A 17,399-nucleotide genomic window follows, 5' to 3' on the forward strand; every position below is an offset into this window, starting at 1 on the left:
CATAAAAATGAGCAAAAGCAAGCATAAAATGAGTCAAAAGCAAGCTTAAAAATGAGTCAAAAGTAAGCATAAAATAGGGGCCTGGTTTCCTTGCAAAAATACACAATAGCATACAAAAAATAATTATGGGTACAAACTTACTTATCTATGGGGAAAACAAGGTTTACATGGTGAATTAACGTAAATTTTAGTATCTTGTGCTTGTCTGGCAATTTGTAAAAAATATAAAATCGTCAAAAACATTTAATTGTCTTCTTCTTCCCAGCTTGTTCCCATTTTTATATGGGGTCGCCGTTTCGGATGAGCCGTTTCCATTTAATTGTAATTAACATTAATTCTACTCTTTTTAGATATAGAACTTGGAAAATAAAACTGCAAGACAAGCTCAACTTAATTAATATAAATTTTATTCTAGCAGATACAGAACGAAAAAAATAAAATCGCACGGCAAGTTCAATTCGTTAAGGGCGACGAAAAATTTGTCAAGAAAACTCTAAGGGATTTACACTCATAGGCCTCATTTTTAAAATTTCTAAGTATGTAAAAACAGTATGAAAGAGGTTCATACTTTCACTATAATTACAAGAGTACAGTACCGGATCAAGATTGCGATCACGCCTAAAAGCAAGTAAAAGATAAGTAAATAAGTAAGTAAATAAATAAATAAATAAATAAATAGATAAAATAATAAATAATAAAATACAATAAAAAACCTTCAATTCGTTAAGGTCGACAAAAAAAATTTGTCGTCAAGAAAACTCTAAGGGATTTATACTTATAGGCCTCATTTTTAAAATTTCTAAATATGTAAAAACACTATGAAAAGCGGTTCATACTTTCACTATAATTACAAGAGTACAGTACCGGATCAAGATTGCGATCAGGCGTAAAAACAAGTAAGAAATAAATAAATGAAACCTTATTTACTCCGAATTTCTCAACGCTGCTTTCTCTCCTATCCCCAATTCTCCGCCGACAGACAGACAACCTCCGCTCCGTTTTGATTTCGGCGTCATTCCCGACCGACCGTAATTTCGTCTCCCCTAATCATCCGGGGTCATCTCGTGGCGGCTTTTGTCAGTTCCTTCTCTCCCTAATTTCTTATCTTTCCTTAATTTCTCGGCCCTTTTTCTTTTCCTGTCTCGGCTGATTTCTGGGGATTTTTCGCAGCCACACCTGGCGTTTGCACCTTCATTACGGCAACCGAGACGGCCATTAAAATATTTTGTTGGGGGATTTTTCTTTTTCAGTCTGGTGCCTTTTAATTTCGCAACTGGGTGTTTGCGGATTTTTTGTTTTGTTTTTTTGTTTTTGGCGGTTTGTAAGATTTTATCATAATTTCGTGCGTATACCTAAGAATTATTATACTACATACATACATGCATACATAAATACACACACACAAATATATATATATTATATATATATAGAATCTACCGGTCACATTCACCAGATATGTGATTTTATAATAGCCACAATTGGGACTAATATAATATAGGTACACGACTGAGAAGGAGACTGATACTACGGGCTGCTCTATGAGCAAGAGCCCGTGCTGGCATAAGGCAAGCTTAATCCCCATCCCCAACAAGAAGAAACTGATGAAATGAACTATTTGCACAGTATTATATGCGGCTAAGAGAAAAATTTATAAGGTGAGCAATGGGGATATACTGCGGTAAATAAGCTGGGGTTGGTGTATACACACACACACCCACACACACACACACACATATATATATATATATTTATTTCCCCCAACGGGTGGTGGCTCGCATGACGAGGAGGGAGAGAGAGAGAGAGAGAGAGAGAGAGAGAGAGAGAGAGAGAGAGAGAGACGTTGAAAAAATAAGCCATAAAGAGATCTCCCCGACTTTTTCCCGTGTTTTCCATTGATCTCTAAGTATAGTTTACATTCCCCTCTTCCCTTTCCGCCGTTGTAAGCCTCCCGACTATTTAACGGAAACTTTCATTAACAAAATTACTATCTGCTCCGAGCTGTGCCCTATTTAGTTACGCCGGTAGTCGTCACAGTCACGGCGATAGTTATTACATGTAATATTACCATCAACATCAGTGATTTCATTGTATTTTTCTGCCGTTATATACAGTGGTTTGGTTTTCTCACAGTTTTCATATTGGCAGAACAATTGTATTGCATAGTACTATAACCATAGTCTTCATGTACTTATAAGTGCTATGTTAAATATATATATATAATATATATATATATAATATATATATATATATATATATATATATATAATATATCATGATATTAGAGAGAGAAGAGAGAGATGAGGAGATTGAGAGAGAGAGAAGAGATTGAGAGAGCGAGAGAGAGAGAGAGAGAGAAGAGAGAAAGAGGTGAGAGAGAGAGAGAGAGAGAGAGAGAGAAAAGTTCTAAAATGACTTTCTTGTGGTTCATCCTTTCGTATAACAACAGTCGGTTCATAACAGCTGGGTCACGACTCACAAATGGGTCGCTATGGCATTTTTATCTGATTGACTGCTATATCGTCTGCCACTGGTATTTGGTCATGCTCAGCGAAAATAGCCAATAACGACGCTGCTGGCATCTATTGTTCCAAAACACTGACCGCGATTTCGCAGGTAATGTTTATGGTAGTATCTAAATAACATTCTTTGCCATTCCTTTATACTAAGTGAAGAATCCTAAACAATATTCCTTGCCATTACTTTATACTAAGTGATGAATCTGCCGCAGAGCGTAACCTTTAACAATAACTGTTACTTAACATTTAGTTAGAGGGGACTGTCACAGAATGGTCTCGCCACTCTTGTCGTTTTGTAGTCCATGTCTGAAAACTGATGACGTCATCGAGAACTGATACCAGAGATTAAACCACTAAACTCATCAGTTATCGTACGATTTGAGTGTTATCGGTTTGTTCGACGCGGAGACTTTCTACACTGGTCGACCACTTTGCGACGCTGGTGGAGATATAATCGTCACCATGAGTCTCCGTGAAGGAATGGGAACTTCCAGCTTTTGAGTTAGACGTTAAGTTTAGATACTTCAGTAGTTTCGTTTTCTATTTAAGTTACCTTTTTAAAAGTTTTTAATTTCTGCGATTTTATTCAATATTTGTGACAAAACTAATCGGTTACTGCTTTATATTTCAGATTGTGTGTATAATTCATCTTGCTGTTAACTTCAATGTTTTCTTTAATATTTACAGAATTATTCTAGGTATCGGTCTCCCCTAATCCTTTGTTACTGTTCTCTTAAGAGATCGTTGCAGCTATGTTTATGTTTCGTAAATGCTTCAAGTTTTTTATTTTTTTTTGTTTTTTATTTTTTATCTTCAAAAATACTGTCACAGTACACTTGGTTACAAACCGTTTATTCAGTAATTTTCAAAATGCCCAACATACCATAATTCTTAACAGGTTAAAGTAAGAGTTCCAAACTACAAATGGAAACCATTTCAGGTTCCGGCAAGCACAGCCGAGAGATTATCCGCAGTGAAACGTTGTATCTGGCTGGCATGAGGATTATACTTAGTTTACGACTGTTTTTCTCTAGTTTTAAGGTTAGTACTGTCAATTACGCTCTTCTAAGTTAATTACAGTCTATAACATATAGGTAACTTAAGCTATATCATTTACAAGTTGTCAAAATGTGAACAGCTACTTTTATTTGTGGTAAACTTATGATGAATGTAAGTTTAGCATGCACTGTATCTTTGACCATTGATGTATATTAATTTCTTTCAGATATTCAAGTTCTATCATAGTTTTTGCCCAGGATTGCGTTTTCTTCAAAAGCGCCCATGTGGAAAATGGTTCTTTATCAAGGTACGGTTTAGTAATTAAAAGGTATTATTTCAAGAGTTCTTCTGCGAACAGGGGTGCGGTGCCCCAGCAGGGGTGGAGGACCCTTCCATGCCATGTCCATAGGTCTTAGGACCTATGGGCAAGGCTCAGGGGGGTTTAATAATTGAAGTTTCTTAAAGTGATACGTGAATTCGATTTGCAATTTTTTTTAATGTAACTTTACCCCAGTTCAGGTCAAAGTAACGTAATGGCTACTCAAGTGGGGGTTCAATAGTTTTAACTTTGCGTATTTCATTATGAAGCAGCTACATCGCAGTCAAATTTCACCATTACTTCCTTAAGGCATTATTATTACTTGAATTTGCTCTCTGTATCTCCTAGATCAAATCATAGCATTCGCTCACAAAACGTAATGTCAAGAAATCTTAATGTATGGTTAGGTTTTCAAGCTGCCGTATAAATTTAAGGATACTTCCAATTGTCTTTAGGAGGCAGGAAATGTAACACTTAACTGAATAAATCATTGTCTTCTATTATGTTGGTCATTTCTTTTCCTCTTGGCTAATGTCAATAGAAAGTGTACATATAGTTATAATACAACTGATTCATGAAATTTAATGTAATGATATAATGCTCTAAGAATAACAGGTTTACCGATCTAGATAAAGATCACAGTGCATTACAGGTATCTTATGATTTTGACTTTAGGAAAATGTTCGTATAGATTCATTTCGGCATAAACTATTTTTCAAGAAATCTTTGGAATAAGAAAGAAAAAAATTAAGTAAATGAAAAAATTAAGTAAATGAAGTTTTGGCGGCTAACTGGATTTATGGTTAAACAATTATTTGGGGTTTATTCAATGATTTAAGCCATATCAAAAAGGATTTTCACGAAAAATTTTTTATACTATTTTTTTCTGTACCAATAATTTTTTATTTATACTGGGCTACTTGCTTTCTGCATAGTTCTGTAAAGATGAAGGTAACGTAAAACATTATAAATACTTGCATTTTACGAAGTAAATTTTACATCAAAACTATGAACCTACCTACGTTAGATTTATGTAATAACAAAGAACGAACTTTTTTGCTTTTACTGATAATTGACACCAATATTGTCCAAGAGGTCTTACTGCCCTTGCTGAGCAGTTCTGGCCACTTTATTTCTACCAGGTGTCTTTTCATCTGTGGGCCTGAGGTGGTAGTATTTATTGGGTACTTCTGCCTACTTGGCTTAGTACTGGATATCTCTGGTAGCTCGATTCCCTTCTATTTTAAGACTTGTTCATAGGCTTTTAGTTATTTTCGGCGAGTTTCAATTTTGGGCCTATTTTTAAACTACCCTGACGGGAGTTAAACCCAATTCTACTCTTATCTAGACGAAATTGAGTAAATATATTAAAGTAGACTACTTTCACATTAGGATGTAAGTTAGGTTTACTGAAGCTATGATGCTGGATATGCAAATTACGTATTTCTAAGATTGAAGAGTATGACAGCATGGGTCACCGTGTTAAATTTAAAAGATTCTGAATCGGCCAATAAAAGGTTTAAGAACCCCGGAGCTAGAGATTGAACGCATCGTCTCGCAATAGCGACATTCTCTTTTAAGAGAAAATGTTTGCTGTAGAAAACAATTATTGGAACAAACTAGTAAACTCACCGATTGAAGCAGTCTCGTTAGAGAGCAGAAATTCGTGGCCAAGGGAGATGTAATCCCCAGTCTTCCCGCAGCCTTGAGAATGCAAAGTCCAAGGCTTGGACCCAAGGGATGGGTGACTGCCTTTCGTTACCCTGAGGTCAGCGCCTTCCCAGGTTTCTCTAAGGGCGCCCTGGAGGTCCCCAAGGGATTGGCAGGAGGTGGCGTCCCACGTGGTCGGGACGAGGACCTTCACGTTGCGGAAACTGGCGAGACCTCTGGTGGCGGTGAAGACGGCGCTGGAGGCTGCCCTTATGGAGTTCTGGAATTGAGAGAATGAAGAGTGAATGGGATTGTTAAATCGTAGTTGCTGGAGATTAATTCCTGGGCAATCTGATACTCATGATTATGGATGACTGAAAGGAGGACTGATCTTGGTTGAGTCGTGGCTTAAGTTTGTGCATATAGATACATTTTAAAATCCTTAAAAGATACAATTTTGAAAAAGGATCTACAATCCTAAAATCCCATATACATAGTCTTGTCTGATTGCATCTACTGCCGTGTTTACTGCTAAGTCTCTACCTGCCCTGTCACTGATCCCTGCATGCTGGAAGTATCTTGTTTTGAGCGCCTTCAAAGGAACTACCCAAATACTGCGCTCGGCAGTTGGGGCAAGTATAAGAGTATACAGTGCCAGAACGCAATAAATCAGCAGTTTATCTTTACAAGGTAGTAGGGTTTTTATTGCAAATTAATTACTAAAAATTAATTTAAAAGTAATGTGGATAATAAATATCTAAACGGTATTTCAATTCCATCTCGAGTTGCTTAATTGATTTGCAGTTAAAAAATCTAGTTTAGGAACTATAACAACTGGCACTTGTGGACTGTGAACATTTTCCTGAAATAGCCTAATATTTTTAAAGACCAAATTTCTTGGGCAATCCTTATTTGCAAAAAAGATCTTAAAATTAATTGTTGAAATAGGATGGAAAAAAATCACCTAAGAATGGAACTGAATGCAATAAAAAAGGATAACACTACTGCATAGTTCCTTGAACTTCGAGAGAAACTTTTTTTTTTTTTTTCCAGGGTAAATTTGAAATTCAAATCAAGCATCATTTAGATAGAGTTAAATTAGATTTTCGTTTATAACTGAAGATTAACGAAATTTAGTTCATTGCTCTTACACAACAATTTTTACACTACGTCTCGATTGTTTAATCCACTCCATATGCTGGGAGACTCGTGGCAGTTACCTCAAAGACACCTCGGCAAAGCCTCATAACACCAGAAAGGATACTTCCAGATTCCTACCAGCAGTGTTTTGTTATCATCGACACAACAAAAGCTTCTAGCCCCTTTCTATTACGAGGGCACGGTATCATTTATCTCAACAGGCCTACAGCAATGCTGGACCACGCGTGGTTCGACCCACGATGGCGTCCCAACGCAGTTACATAGCTAAGGCTTGGCGCAACGGATACCACAGGGATACAAGACTTGACTTGCCATTGTAGTCTAGATTACCGTCCGCCATATTAGGCTGACCAACAGGGACCCCCAACGATAAGGACGTCCAGCGTTGATCTGGTTCTTATTTCGAGATCAGTCCGCGGCGAATGATAAATCTCTCCCGAAACCGCGATTATGGTACAACACCCTGAAGCTCCTCTCTCTCTCTCTCTCTCTCTCTCTCTCTCTCCCGAAGAAAGGCCTTCAGCCTTCCCTCTCTCTCTTTCTCTTTCTCGGGCCGGGAGACCGGAATTTATGATGATCTCCGTTGTTATCTAAATGATAATGAAGTATGGTTTTGCTGCCCGGAGTGGTGCGTTTAATTGGCAACACATCAGGTACCGCTGCGTCGACTTTGTATAAGATATCCAGCGCGGGGCGGCGAGGGGTCGTGATATCATGCCGATTTGTAATTTAACATCCACAAGGGCTTGACGGCAATAGAGGAAGTGAAGAAGTAACGGGGGAAGAAGAGAACAATGGGAAGAAAGGAAATGCAGAGAATCCATGAATGTAACTGGGATGAATATTAAATCTGAGAAGGGTGAAGAAGTGAGAATGCTGACACGGAGAAGAGTATCAAAATATACAATGAGACATTTTAAATGAAACGAAACAAGCGAAAGAAATTTGCAAAGCAAGTAAAAAAAAATTCTTAAAAATTGATTCAAAAGACCACCAATGTTGGGACGAATCAGTGATAGAGAACATAAACATCAATTTAGAAGAGAGAGAGAGAGAGAGAGAGAGAGAGAGAGAGAGAGAGAGAGAGAGAGAGGACTCAAATCTGATAAACGAAAATAAGGGGGGTGGGCTGTATATGAGTTGTGGGTGGATGGGTTGGGGGTACCCCGCCAGAGAGCAAAGAAATACATAAGAGACGAAGAAGTGGTCTGGGTAACAATGCCATTTCGTCTCGTTACGAACAACGAAAGGAGAACTGATAAGAGCGAGATACGTTCGCTGGTCAGGGGAATGAAGACATAGCATCTAATAGATGATGATTCGGGAGGGAGGAAAAGGTGCGATCGGCGGGAGATTTCGAAGGGCTGACATTGCACAAGGGAAGGTGTGTTATATAGGAAAAAGATTATTCTTTTTCGCCGGAGCTCTGCAACCTTTGGTATAGGACGAGATTTCGAAAGAGAACTGTTCCAGTTTGTTTTTGGCGCAAGATTTCAATGCAGATCGTGATTCTCTGTTTACCCTTTGGACGCTCGGACTTTCCTCTGTTTTGTCTTTCATTACCTTTTTGAAAGCTCCTCTTTTTTTTTTTTTTTGTCTTTCATTACCTCTTTGGGCGCTCTTCTTTTTTGTCTTTCATTACCTTTCTGAAAGCTCCTCTTTTTTTGTCTTTCATTACCTCTTTGGACGCTCTTCTTTTTTGTTTTTCATTACCTCTTTGGACGCTTCTCTCTTTTGTCTTTCAAACGAGAATGTGGGTAGAACTCAAAGGCCCACACCATCCCCCCACCCCCCGCAACAACAAATCCATAAATAAATATACAGAGGCTGAGGAAGCTTCCCGCACTGGGATTATCCTTGATTCAGCAGAAAAAAATAGTTAAAAGTGGCGTATATGGGTAGTTTAGGTACATCAAAGGAAGGGGTAATTTCCGTAAAGTTCAGGTTAAGCAATTTATTTATTTATTTTATAAAAGACCTCTCGTAGGGTACGAGTTAGTTAAAAAAAATAATCCATATTTTTTCAAAAATAAATCAGAAGACCGTAACAAGAAAATTATTGAAAGAGTTCGGAAGTCTCAAAGCTAATGTAATACCTATTAATCCTCTCAAAATAGGCTCACTCCTTATTCATAAAGAGACATTGCAACCGTTTATGCGATCCAATATCATTTACAAATTTACTTGCCCGAGGTGTCCGTTACTTACGTTGGATCGACGATACGCTTGTTGCAAACTGGCTCCTGAGGATAACAACCCTGAATTTTCTAATGTAATAAATTCATGCAGCTCACTGTTAAAATGAAATTAACAAAAAACGCTTGTTGCAAACTGGCCTGAGGATAACAACCCTGAATTTTTCTATGTAATAAATTCATGCAGCTCACTGTTAAACTGAAATTAAAAAAAAACATTTTCCGATAATTGACAATACCCAGCACAGCCAATATACGTATAACGACACTTGAGTCTTTACGTATCAAGCACCTCGTTTCTTCCCTCAATTCTAGTCAATCCTCTGCTCAACTTTTGTCGTAGTCGAGGTCTGGGCAAATGACGATCCTATAATATAGTCCTATAGCCATTCATTTCTTATTCTTAGATTATTAAAGGTTAATATTCCTGACTATACTTAAATTTCGCCAATTTTAATGTCACCAAGTAAATAATTTTTGTTTTTTATATATTCCTTTTTAAATTAACAAGTAAACTTTAAATTTATATTTTACAAATGAGAATTACTTTTATATTACAGACTGATGATGTGTCAGGATGGCATGAAACATAATATATATATAAAGCTAAGCCCCCCCCCCCCAAAAAAAAAAAAAAAAAAAAAAAAAAAGACGGGGTAGGGAGGTCTGCAGACCAAACAAGAAGGGTGAGAGAGCCAGTGGATTTACTATTTACGGGTCAGCAGCAGCAACAACGAGTGGGCTCCTTTCCCTTCCCTTGCTTCCCTCCTCCGGCTGATCACAACGATATGCAAAAATCAAAGAGCAGTTCGCGGGAGACGCGGTAAGCCAAGATCGCCTTTATTAACGTCCTGGGGAGGCAGAGGGAGCATTTATTCTTATCGATAGGTGTACGTACTGTACGTAAACATCCTTATCTCTCCGTTCCTTTTTGTTCATAAATTTTCCGTATGCAAATGGCACGTGAGATTCTAAATACGCCAATAACCTTATCTCTCGCTTTGTTCATAAATTTCTCATATGCAAATCACACTCGAGTCTAAATCTACCCATATTACGCCCACAAACATAAATATATTGACGATCTATCGCTGAGTTGGAAGAAGGGCTGAAGAATAAAAATTCGACTGAATGCTTTCGTGTTCTCACATATCATCAGGGTAAAGGGATGTATGGAGGCACGAAGCCAATTCTGCAACAGCAGTTAACATAACTACTTTAGGAGAGTTTAAAACAGTGGAGCACTTACAGATTAGCGGGCCCACTCGACCGCCGACCGAAATCGGCGGAACTCGGCGCCAAGACACCAAAAACCAATATGGCGGCGATACCAAAACAACAACAAACAAAGTAGAGCTACTAATACCGCGACGATCGTTTATGTGTGCTGTCAGAAAGGCCGTGGCGGAAACGGCGCTTTCGCGCCTTATGCCGCAAATTTAAAGATTCTTGGCAGGCACGGCATGTTCTGGCAAGAGGTAATGTTTGCGCTGCGCGCGCTAACCACAGGGGTTCCAGGGGTTACAGTAAGGCTACGTTACCGTGGCGGATGGATTTGGGTGTCGGCGATACCTCAAACAAAAACAAACAAGTGGGAGGGCAACAACTGGCCCACGGTAAAGTTAAGGACAAAACCCAAAACGGTTTCAAACGAACTGCCTAAACTGTGGTTTACGGTCAATGCGTCCAATATTTATATTTCTGGCCTGTTGTTACCAATGTTTCCCCCGTAAGGGGGCTAGTTCCGTCGGTCCACCTCAGGTGGTGTACTGGAGGCATTATCTACGACTGAGAACTAAAAAGGCCAATGTCAAAAAATTGCCGATTGTAGTTAAGACCGTCACTAAACTAGAAATTTATCACTGTTTCAGTGCGATAATGGCCAATGTTATAAGTTAAGCAATCACCCCCCAAAAAAAGCTTTCGTTTGCTGTACTTACCTGAATTTTAATAAAGGAAGCAATATTTTAAACGCGTTTTTCTGAAAACATGGTTTATGACATTGGCCCTTCTAGTTCTCAACCCTAGATTTAAGGCTCTTTTAATAATTTTTCATACCGTGTGAAATAGCTCTTGGTCCTGATTCCACTGATATACAGTAGATTGCTATAAATAAATAAATAAATAAAAAAAAAAAATAAAATAAAACTGTTGACACAAGGCGTGACATTTATAAATGCCTCTTAAATGGCTACTGTTGTTTCATTATAATTCTCCAGTACTTATGGTAATTAGGGTTGTTGGGTATTTGTACTTACCGTTGGTTCCTTTCCTTTATTGATCTGAATTCTAGTTTCTCCCTTAACGTACCTTTACCTATTCATTTTTTACTATTTAATTTAACTCCGACGGTCGCGACCATGGCTGCAGGCCTGCAACATTCAGTGATGGGCAAACGTAAGCTTCGCGACGAAAAAAAATTACATATACGAAAAGCATTGATGACCCGGACAGAATGTAAAAGTTTTTTCCTCGGAAAAAGGGTCGGATGATTTAGAAAACTCCCATTATCGCCTTCTGATTGCTGTGCGTGATTGAAGGATAAATAATCGACCTGTGACCTTTCTAACGGACTTTGCAAAAGCTCGAAATAATTCACTTGTTTCTGTATTTCCACATTCAGAAAAAAGTGAATTATGGAGAGCCTTCTTTTTTGTTTCTGTATTTCTACATTCAGAAATCCCCGTAATACCGTCAGTGCACCACTTAACGTTCTTTGCAGCGTGCCTTCGACCCCTTGCTTCAACCTTTACTGTATCTCCTTTTACATTCTCTTTCTTCCATCTTACTCTCCACCCTCTCCTAACTATTGGTTCATAGTGCAACAGCAATGTTTTCCTGTTACACCCTTCAAACCTTTCATGCCAATTTCCGTTTCAGCGTTGAATGACCTCATAGGTCCCAGCGCTTGGTCTTTGGCTTAAATTCTATAAAAAACAATAAATGTCTTACCAAGATCAAATGACTCGGTAGAATGGTTTCCACAATGCATACCATTCACTCATCCAAATTTGTGGAAACCGTATACTGCCATAAGGTGGATGGATTAAACCAGAAAAAAATAGCGTTCATTTGAACGTGGAGTCTTAACAAAAAGAAAAAATACCTGTCAAAATATTAACGCCCGACTGAAGAAGCTAGTGCAAGATTATCAAAATTAAAACCTGCAATTTTTAAGAAGCACTACACGTAACTTGTCTTAAGAGAATTTTGTGTGAATAAATTGAGTTTTTTTTATATATATAACTCGCGGTTATTCCTTGTCCTAATGTCAGAATAAAATGTGAACTAAAATTTCTACTTTTTCTTTCTTTCATTAACTTTTTTTTTTATTGTGGTGGAATTCACCTATAGTGAAATTTTCCAGGTGAATTTACCTATACATCATCAAGTATCATATCCTCCTCTCCATTGCACCACGACCACCAAAAGGAATCGCGGAAATTCGTTGAAACACCTGAGATCCGACCGCTAGATAACACCTGAGCGGATAAACGCACTAAAAGAATATAAAAAAAATACATTTTACAACCAGATAGGCCTACGGACCAACAGGTGGCAAACAGCCATTTACCTATGCCATCCCCTACAAAAAAAAAAAAAACCGCTAATGTGTCGTCGGTATTTGACAAAAGGAACAGGGGCGCCGCGGAACGACAGATGCGGCAGTGGTCAGTACGACTCGTAAGTGGACGAGATGACCCCCGTGGGACGGTGGCCAACCACCAAGCATAGAGACCTATAGGCCACCACAAGTGGCCAGATCGAACCTCTAATGACACGTGGGTTGGAACAAGCGATGGGTGGTACCATGGACCGTGGGTGGTACTATGGGGAGTGAGTGGGGTAGAGTAAGAGATGGGGGAGGGGGGAGGTTCAGGGAAAGGGAAGGGTGGGATGGGGGTGTTATATTTTGAAGGTAACATCAGTATAGATTTCTGCGACGATAATAGTGTAAATGTTCCAGTGAATAATCAAGGGTGAAATGCAAGATTTGAATTAAAAAAAAATAAAATAAAATAAATGAAGTGTTATTACAAACATAGAAAAAAAAATCTAAAAAATTATATGTTGATAATGTAATTGAATAAAAACATGAATATAGAGCAATTACCAAAAATTTTTCAGCATGTAGGTCAACAGAGAGAGAGAGAGAGAGAGAGAGAGAGAGAGAGAGAGAGAGAGAGAGAGATTTGTATTACTGCTTATGGTTTGCTTTCACATTCTCGTCACAATAACAGTTCTTTTATTTCTATTATTCATTACTGCTGCGTCATTGTATTGCCATCAGATTTCATTAATATCTAATTAATTCAAGTCCGTTATTAACTTTCCCCCAATTACACATTGCCTTAATTGTATATCTTTTAATACGAGTGCAGTAATTTGATGTTAAAAGTATCTCACTAATTACTTTACTATTTACATTTTCACAATTCCTTGTAGATGAAAATATTCACGGTATACTCCGCCTTCTGTTTTCTAAATCCTCAGTATTATTATTATTATTATTATTATTATTATTATTATTATTATTATTATTATTATTATTATTATAGCACCTGCAGCAGTAAAAAGGACATAACTCCAAATTCATAGTAAATACGAATACTTTAAGCAGGCGAAGAACTGCATTTCATTCTAAAATAAGAAACAGCAGTGTAAAAGCAGTTATTAATCTGCTCTGTAATCAAAACAGAGATATAGAAGAGTAAATGGTCTAGGAACAAGTAACACTGTTTAATACTCGAATATGTAAATGGTAACTAGTAGTTACGATGTCATCCTAAACTGAACTCTTCAAATCTTAAAAGAAATCAGACAATAAAAAGTATTATTTATTAGGTTTGCCTGCAGTTAAGCGTATTTTTGAAAGGAAAATGTCAGCTAAATATGAATATTACAACTACGGCCTCAATTCTAATGCAAGCGAAGATGATTTTGTACTGCAAAATCCAGAATTCTAAATGAAATGAAACACGCACAAGACGAACAAATCAACTGAAATATGGTGTCACATTTGAGGGGGAAATACGAGCACAAAATAAACTACACACACACACACACACACACACACACACACACACACAATTGGCAACTGAAGATACCAGTCAAACTACATGAGGCTTTTAATTTAAAAGTAAATTCGGTCATTAGCAACATAAAACCGGTTATATTGAAACAGGCCAAAATTTGGTCTTTGACTTCGAAATAAAATAATCGGATTTTGAGAGCAAATATAACCTTTCCCTTCAGAAAAGAAAATTAATATGTGTTGTTTTAAGTAACAAAGACACATCGCTGAAAAGGTTCTCCATCTTGATTTATCTGTGAGGGGCTGGGCTGGTAATGCGGTCAACCAGAGAGAGAGAGAGAGAGAGAGAGAGAGAGAGAGAGAGAGAGAGAGAGAGAGAGGTATCTAGTCTTAATAAAAAAAAATCTTGTAAAATACATAAAGAAATTAAGGTCATCTTGCACACACACACACACGGGCGCGTACACTTACACGTACAAAGAATAAACAGTGGATATTCGTACTTCCATAAACCTGAGACAGTAAATCCATACTAAGTTTCCTTGAGACCCCATCCATCGTTTTCAATAACTTACTTACACCACTTTATCTGAACCCAAGCATAAAAATATCAACGCTTGGTTCACCGTCACAAACAAGACTACATTTATTTTAAATTTCCTCTCATTTTCTTCTGTCATTATCCCCAGGCTTTTAGTGCATCTTCTCTCTCTCTCTCTCTCTCTCTCTCTCTCTCTCACTTTACTTCGCTTTTCTCACTGTAATATCCAAGCTTACGGAAGCACCAAATACAAATTGTAAGGGCCTAATCATTTGTGAAAATAAAACATGACTTTTTTTAGAGTTAGTCTCTCTCTCTCTCTCTCTCTCTCTCTCTCTCTCTCTCTCTCTCTCTCTCTCTGTGACTTTTACCCCGCGGTCCGGGCAATCAACTGTACACACAAGTTCTGCCCTGACTGGTTTCTTCATACCGAACCAGCAGCTACTACTTAAAAGTTGGTTTCTGGCTTCTGTTTGCGGGAGCAGGTCCCCGTCTCATTTTAACGCCCAGTTGTGGGCTAATGAAAAAGCAGCTGCTTTATGTTGTCTACACACGAGCACAGCAAATAATTATATTGAATTAAAGAGAAAAGTAACCGGAAGGGATAAATCTACTTGCTTCTGGGCGATAAATCTACACAGACTTCTAGAACACGTTGACTATATAAAAGTATATTTTCTTTGCAAGTTTATCATACGGGAATTAGGTGAAGTATAAAATGGCGGATAGTGGCAGAACTCAATGAAATTAAATGGCGGGAACCTTTTATTTATTTATTTATTTTATTTTAAAGTGACTAAAGTATTTGAATAGAATTCTGTTCTTCGCTTATGTAGATTCTGAAAGAAAGTTCTCTTCAGTGGACGAGAATAAAGCATGAACTGTAGGAGAACTTGTGAGAAATTGCTCAAATTGATTAGCTATTTTGCTAGTGAAGAACAACTAATGACTGAGGGAAAACCTTGTCTTTATATTGATACTAGGCAAAAATTAAGAGTCCTAGCTGATCGCAACATATTTGATGGGATTTATTATAGGATTATAACCAAATTAACGTAAATCTGCAAGATGTGCAAGAAACAGAACGGGATTATGCGTATATTTATCAAGATTACAAGCCACATTGCATGATTCGTAACCCTGTCACAGGATTAAACAAATAAATAATTACCGCAAAGAATCGGAAATAATCCCACCACAAATCATTTAGTAAACTTAAAAGATTTGTGCATTGCAAGCAGCGTCACTTTAAATTTCCTTATTACCGGAAGGTACTAAACCGACAATTTCTCTAAGCTTGCAGCAAGATAAACCTAAAGTTCGCTGACTGTTCACGCAATAATTGTACTTAATCACAAATCTCGCAAATAAAGTCTATTAACTTCTAATATGTCTGCGTGAGCTTGCCGAGGCATTGAGTAAGCTATATACCGCGTTGGTAACAGCGTGGGACGCAAGAACATGCAATATTACACGACGAAGAGGCACTGACACCCATCATCATAAGGTTCGCGTGCAGCCGCTGAAAACCAGCTGTAAAAATTCCTCAAGTAGATCATTGTGGTCAGTTAAGATGCTACTCAAAGAATTACTGAGGCATTTCACAAAAATGGCGACTTTTATTTTTTTTTTATTTTTATTTTTATTTGTTGGCGTAATTCATGCTGCTGCGGCTGTCTCCACGAATTACTTTGCTGGGAACTCTTTTGACGGAATTTGGTGTATTGCCGCATGTAGGTTAACGCAATTTGGGGTTTGTTGTACTGGCAGAGAGAGACAGAGAGAGAGAGAGAGAGAGAGAGAGAGAGAGAGAGAGAGAGAGAGAGAAGAGTTTTGTCGAAATGAAACTTGCAATTCACATGAACACCCGATATATTATATATATATATATATATATATATATATATATATATATATAGAAGTCATATCACATTTCCGTGATTCATATACATATATCGAGCTACAATGTCCTTTAATATCTAATTCGCTCTACCTCGGAATTAATATATTTTCATATATGCTTAACCGAAGGGGAATTTTTTTCTCGATAATAGATTTGCCTGGACCAGGGCGCGAACCCGTGGATCCTTTCAAACCCAGGAACGTCAGTGAAGCTTTTCCTACTACACCTCTCGCGGTGGTGTAGTAGGAAAAGCTTCACTGACGTTCCTGGGTTTGAAAGGATCCATAGGTTCGCGCCCTGGTCCAGGCAAATCTATTATCGAGAAAAAATTCCCCTTCGGTTAAGCATATATGAAAATATGTTATTCCGAGGTAGAGCGAATTAGATATTAAAGGACATTGTAGCTCGATATATATATATAATATATATATATATATATATATATATATATATATATATATATATATATATATATATACATATATAGATTTGATTAAATATATCTCTATATATATATATTATATATCTATATATATATAATATATCTATCTATATATCTATCTTATCTCTATAATCGATTATCTATATATATATAGTTATCTATAATATCATTATATGTAATATGTATTATATATATGTATATATGTATATATGTTATTATATCTATATGTATCATGTATATAAGATTAGTACAATATATATTATATTATATATATATATATATATAATATGTAAACATGTAAATAAATTCTTCTAATAAAACAGGATACGTATAAAGGCCAATTAAAACACTCTGGTTTGAAGCTCAGACTGACTTGGTAAGGTGGAAGTCGGTCCACCGAAATATACGTAGTCCTTAGCTTTAAACCATTGTTTTGATGAGCTTTTGATTATACATTCATATATATATATATATATATATATATATATATATATATATATATTATATGCATGTATGTATGTATGTATGTATATATACATACACATATACACTACATTCACACCCTGATCCAAAAACCGACGCCCGCATTCTCAAAACGAGTTCCTCCACTAACGACGAGGGCGCCGCAGAGCATAAAG

The 17,399-nt window shown here is 37.2% G+C and overlaps 1 protein-coding gene across 1 annotated transcript in view; it reads right to left on the reverse strand.

The window, feature by feature from the left end:
- LOC135201784 (calcium-activated chloride channel regulator 1-like) overlaps positions 1–17,399 on the reverse strand; it is a 78,303-nt gene that overhangs the window by 23,859 nt on the left and 37,045 nt on the right. The window contains 1 exon segment of the mRNA XM_064231035.1: positions 5,467–5,764. Within this exon segment, the coding sequence (XP_064087105.1) occupies positions 5,467–5,764 (298 nt within the window).

This window comes from Macrobrachium nipponense, chromosome 28 (assembly GCF_015104395.2).
Source record: "Macrobrachium nipponense isolate FS-2020 chromosome 28, ASM1510439v2, whole genome shotgun sequence".
Classification (NCBI taxonomy): Eukaryota; Metazoa; Arthropoda; class Malacostraca; order Decapoda; family Palaemonidae; genus Macrobrachium; species Macrobrachium nipponense.